Here is a 6000-nt window from a genome sequence, read left to right as displayed (position 1 = left end):
TAATGCTTGTCCTTCTGTTTAATCCTGGACCTAAGTAACAGATTCTACAGTTGGATTACTTATACAGCCTTTTCTATTAGTTTCACAGCACTTCGCTCATAATGAGTAAAATTCAATGAGGCTTTTAAAAATTATTGATTGTATCCTCCTCCTGAGCCAACTGTTATTTGAACAGTTTTAAATGATCTGGGTTACTGGCCTCCATTACAAAATCGGTCTGCCCCACTTAAGTTCCCTTACTGGGGTGTGTGAAAAGCAGCAGGAGCCACTAAGAACAATTAAGTCAAGAACACAAGAAAGATAACTTACCATAAAACCTTTTATTCAGAACAACATATGGTGCAATGTTAGATGCAAGGTGACTGGCATGTACTGTATGACTCCAAATACATCCACATTATCACCACCCTAAGACATCACATAATTACATTATAGCATGGCACAGAATTTGAATCTCTCTTTTTTCGCAGAAAAGGTCATTGGGGCCACAGGGAAATAGACATGTTTTGGAGTTCACACCAGATACACTTTAACAGCTGGGGCACCTTTTTTAGAATAATTTCCAATCAGTTTTAAGCATTTTTTTGTGTTGCTTTATTGTGCCAGGTGCCGCACGTTTATCCCCAGGGCGCCCAGCGTCACTGTCATTCTTTTCTATGGTGCTCAATCGCATGAAAAAAGAGGCAGGCCTTGATTCTGCCATAAACTTCCCCTGTAGCTAAATAAAGATGAAAGAGAAGTTGGTCGTTACAGTTTCTGGCCACTTGAAGTTGAACAATTTCACAGATCATAACTACCAAGACAAAAATAAGTGGCCCAAGGCACTGCAACAAATTAGCACTATGTTGACATACTGCAAATGGCAAGTTATTTTCCGGTGAAATTAGTTGGCTAAATCCATTAAATACGTTACACAAGTGATTGACAGGAGCAGAGTGGGTTTAACAGCAAAAAAGGAGCTTCCACACTTTTTTCAAGCTTCTGATTTTATGAGTAAGTTTCATAAAATCAAAACAGATAGTGTGTCTTGAGTTTTCTAGCTGACAAAAGACATCCAGTGTGAATGCAACCTTATTCTTCTGAAATGGCTGATTCCAGACAAATCAAAGTCCAGGTCGTGCTTATGAGAGAGTCTTTGAGGTAGCAAGACAGCCATGGCTTTCTTATGTGAAATACATTATACAAATTAAATTTCAATAAATACTATGCGAAAAATGCAATATAACATGTTGTATGCCCATTAGGAATAACCTATAGCAACAATACGTCAACTGCTGCAAGTCTTCATCACAAATACTATAAAAACAGACCTCAAACACATATACTTTGGAATGTGCAGCACATAGTGATGGATGAAACAGTATCACAAAGCAATATCATAACGGTACATGAAGTCATTTATACACTCACACTAAATCAAAATGGATAGGTGATGGTAATGATCAAGGGTGAAGATGCTCTGTGCTCTTCAGAAAGCCAAGGGATGTCACAAACAGCTGGATTTCCATTTATATCCAAAGAGGCATTTACTACAACCTAATCTCTCCAAGACCCAGTCCCTCCAGCCGCCTACCCCATCCATTAGCAGATTCATACAAATCACTTACTAATGTTTCAACAGCCTTGAATGGGCTCTATGGTGCATACAAATGCACAGTTGCATAGTAACGAAACAACACAAGTAAAGACCTGTGGTCTTGCATCAGTGTCTCTAAGTCTTTGGGGAATCCCTCATTATTCCTTGCCATATCTTCTAAGCATTTTCTTCAGGGAAGGTCAAGGTTTTAACCATGGGAGTAGAGATCTTCACAGCATTGACATCACCTTGAACACAAAACAAACATATGGTAAGTGCAGAAGAGTATTAAACTCTACAGCATACTATTTCTTGCAGTAACATGACATCTCACCAAAAATGTTTTGAAAGTATGAAAAGCAAGTTCCTTAAAATTCTGGTGGTGTATAAAATTATTCTCATGATGATGCCACCTCTACTGGTGTGCCCATAAAGATGCCATCAGCAGCATTTGGCAGATTCAGGCAGCCAGTTACAATGCTTGCTGTGCCAGGATGCATCACAGTGGCACGAGGTGTCCGGCCACCTTGCAGTTACACTAGAGGAAGAGGGCATCTGCACAACACACATTCTCACCTGCACCTCCAATAGAGACAAGAATATAATCCACTATGTGACAAAAAATTATAGATTAATTTGGACCTTTTTGGGGGGGGGGGGGTGGAGGTGGTTTGGGTGGTGAGGAGTAAGGGGTTTTGTGTGGGTGGCTGGGTGAGGGTTGAAAACTGTCCAGAATGCTTGGTGTAACTTTAAACTCTTTATGGGGAGAAAGTGTTTGAGATTCATTCATAAGCATTTATTCTTTAGCCACAAATTGAGCATTATGAGAGAATATGTATGTAAATTAAGTTTTAAATCGTTGACTTGCACGGAGCTGCATGATTAAAATTTATGCAAAAAAAGAAGGAAGCGTGCAAGGGAGCATGCAAAAACCATGATTAGTTGTGAAACAATATAACCTGCTATAATAGCAGTGAGGAGCTTTAAAAGCAAGGAATCACAAAAGAGATGAAAACAGGTAAAAGTTATATTATGTTTGTGAAGCCATGCAGATGGGGTAATTACTTTAATGTGTGAAAAAACAAGCAAGGAATCATGCAAAAAGCGGGGTTATTGTGAAACGAATCACTAGTGTTATAAACAGTTTAAAATTATCATCAGAGAAGTTGAAACAGCATGCTGTAAGTTTTAAGAAAGCAAAGAAGCAAAAAAATTTAAAAATGACAAGAGCAGAATCAGTCCCGTGGTCAGTGAGCCAGAGGCCCTAAAGTTCCTGTGTATAGTTATGCATTGTTACATTAGCCTATTCTTTGTTCTAAAAAGGTGAGATATAACTTACTCTGGTGTTCGAAACAGAAATAGTCTGTAAGCATGTGTAAGCAAGGCAGGAGCTGGGGAGGAGCCATCCCACCTGTACCATTGGGTTAGAGCAATCTGAGAGTATCTGAGATTTGAGACTGCATCTTCAATAAAGTGACACATCGTTTTGAGTTGTTGAAGGACAAGAACAACTGTTATTTTATGGTAGCATTCTTAAGGAAACAAATAGTAGGGTAGCCGTGCAAAGTGGAAAAATGTTTTTAAATCAGCACCAGCAGAATAGCCTACAGGTTATTGGTCTAACAAAATTTGTCTTCTATTGTTCAGCGTCAGGGTGCTTTAATTTGTTAAATGTAGGAAAGAAAACCTGGTTTGAAAGTAACTACATTTCAGTGTAAACAAAAAAATAATTTGTAAGGTTACTTACATTTTTAAGCCCTTAAAAAAGGGTTTCATGAAATTTGTACGTGTTAAGTGCCATATAGTTGCTTCGTGTCTATACAATGCAAAAAGTGTGTGGTTTTAAAATTGTATTTATTAATTAATTATTTATTTATTATTTATTAATTGCACAGGACTTTATAAAATATTATTAAATTTATTTATTAAAACTATAGTTTTATCTAACAAAGTATTTATTTTTTTTCTTTGAGAGAACCTCCCAAAGTATTGTCAGACATGTAACTCCATTTGGCTGTTTTCAGCCATAGAAAGCTTCAAAGTGCTCAGCCAGCATTGCCTGGAGATAAGACCATGAACTGGAGGGGGGTTAGCCATCTGAGGTGTGAATATGTGTGTCTGCAGGTGTGTGTGTGTTGTGTGTGTGAAACATAATACATTTCTTAATTTTCACCTGGTTGTGGTTTGTGCATTTTGATAAAGGCTGATCCAAACAGTTCTCTGCCTATCAACAAATTCTACAATTTAAATGATAATTGATATCCTTGATAATAATGACCAAATGAAATTAAATAAATATAATTTAATTGTTAGATAAGTTAGGTGTTTGAACTTTTGATGCACTTGTGTTTGGTATTCAGAGTGCAGGACTACAGACAAGGGTGTTAATGATTAAAACTGCTCGGTTCAGAAAATTAAACAAATTTCACATAATCCTCACTCACCTGACATTAATGGAGGTTCCACCAAGATTGAATTTGGAACAGACTGTGGTTAACTACAGCAACTGTACAATCTCTTGTGAAAATAAGTCTCAAAATTAAGTTACAACCAGACATGAACCAGTCACAAAGGAGAGAGATGAGGGAGTTTCCAGCCTCTGCTACTGATCCCAAATTTAAATGGGAGCTCTGTGCTGAGTGCATGGTTTTTCAGAGAATGCGGGAGGAATTCCGTGAGCACTATCCAGGTCTTGACGGACTACGGGAGTCAAACGATGACCTCAGCAGGACACAATGATTGTACATCCTTGTTTTGGGGTATTATATGATTGGTACTCCAATGTTGAGGTATTCTGCTGAAGTCTCTCTGGAGCACTACCTCTGCAGTCACCCATGGAGCCATGGACTCCACTGCACACTGGAACGAAAGTAGAGAGACCAAGACAGTCCCCTTGTATTCCCATGGAGTTGTGCCATGGATATACTGATGGAGATGTAACATCAGATGGGTAGAGTCCTTTCTGACTGACCTATTGCAGTGTGTCAGAGTAAATGGGGCAGTGTCTTCTCCTATTACTACTAATACTGGGGCTCCACAAGGGAGGCATATTTCCCCAGTTTTATTTACCCTCTATACAAATGAATGTAGAAGCAACACATCTGATCGTGTTACTATTAAATTTGCTGATGACACAGCAATTGTGAGTTTGATTCAAGATGATGATGAAACCAGATACCGGGTGTGGGTAGATCAGTTTGTTGGTTGGTGCAGGTCCAGTGTTCTTCATTTGAACACCAAAAAATCTAAAGAAATCATTTTTGATTTTAGGAATGGTAACAACACCCACCAACAAATGACTATCGATGAGGAGGGTATTGAAGTGGTAGATGACTACAAATACTTAGGAACAATAATAGATGCTAAACTGTCAAAGGAATTCTAACACAGATGTTATCTATAAGAAAGGTCTGCAGCGTCTATATTTCATGCGTAAACTGAGACAGTTTAGAGTGGACAGAGACATATTGATCCTCTTCTATCGCTCCTTTGTGGAGAGCATTTTAACTTTTTGTTCCATTGCCTGGTATTTTTTATTGTCAGTGAATAATAAAAACAAACTGCATAAGATAGTCAATATGTCCAGTAAGATTGCTGGACAACAGCAAAATTGCATGACGATGACCTGTGAGTCCCGAGTGGTGAGGAAAGGGCAGGCGATTATTAGAGATCTATCACATCTCCTATTTAGCGTATACAAGCCGTTACCATCAGGCAGACGGTATAGGGTGCCATCCCTCCGAAACAACCGGGCTCGCAGATCATTCGTGCCTACCAGTACTGCATTGCTGAACAAACTGTGAAACAAAATAACTGAATCTCTGTGTGTGAGGATGCTGCACCATATAATATGTAGAGCACTTTGGTGATATGTTGTGTATAGGTCTGTGATTATGTTGAGGTGTTCTGTTGTTGTTTGTTGTAGGTTCTGTTGTCGTTGTGGTTGTTGGTATTGTGGTTGTCTGTTTGTTTGTCTGACGATTGCTGTATGGCACAAGATGAATTTCCAAAAGGACTAATAAATATCTATATATCCATCCATACAGCTAATGCAATAATGGCATAAGATGGAAAATTTCAAAGCTTATTTTCTAAGTGTACAATCACACAAAACTCCCAATAAATATAAAATGACACTGCCTGATGCATGTTTCAATGGTGCTCAAGAGTTTGAAACCCTTCAAAGAGCTCTCTTCAAACAGGAATTTGGCAGTCCCATGGTGTACTCAAATGGAAGTCTTGTCAGATCACAGTTCTGGCTAGAGAGCAGCATCAGTGTCCCAGAATTATCTCTTGGCACCACTGATAATTTTCTCACTGCCAGGCCTGAGGACTGTCCGATTTAGCCTCCTCAGCTTCTCTGTGATGTCCTTGAGATCTGAAACCAGAACATCCATCCTGAATTTGGGCTGGAGCTGGTTGAA

General features: G+C 38.8%; 1 protein-coding gene across 2 annotated transcripts in view; it reads right to left on the bottom strand.

The window, feature by feature from the left end:
- Window positions 1-301: 301 nt before the first annotated feature.
- LOC135254431 (utrophin-like) overlaps window positions 302-6000 on the bottom strand; it is a 120435-nt gene continuing 114736 nt past the window's right edge. For both annotated transcript variants that reach the window (XM_064334563.1, XM_064334571.1), the window contains exon 20: window positions 302-1824. In XM_064334563.1, coding sequence (XP_064190633.1) covers window positions 1807-1824 — 18 coding nt within the window. In that variant the 3' untranslated portion in view covers window positions 302-1806. The remainder of the gene's footprint in view (window positions 1825-6000) is intronic.

Source organism: Anguilla rostrata, chromosome 1 (assembly GCF_018555375.3).
Source record: "Anguilla rostrata isolate EN2019 chromosome 1, ASM1855537v3, whole genome shotgun sequence".
Lineage (NCBI taxonomy): Eukaryota > Metazoa > Chordata > Actinopteri > Anguilliformes > Anguillidae > Anguilla > Anguilla rostrata.
The sequence above is the reverse complement of the archived record's forward strand: the minus strand, read 5'-3'. Positions and strand labels throughout refer to the sequence as shown.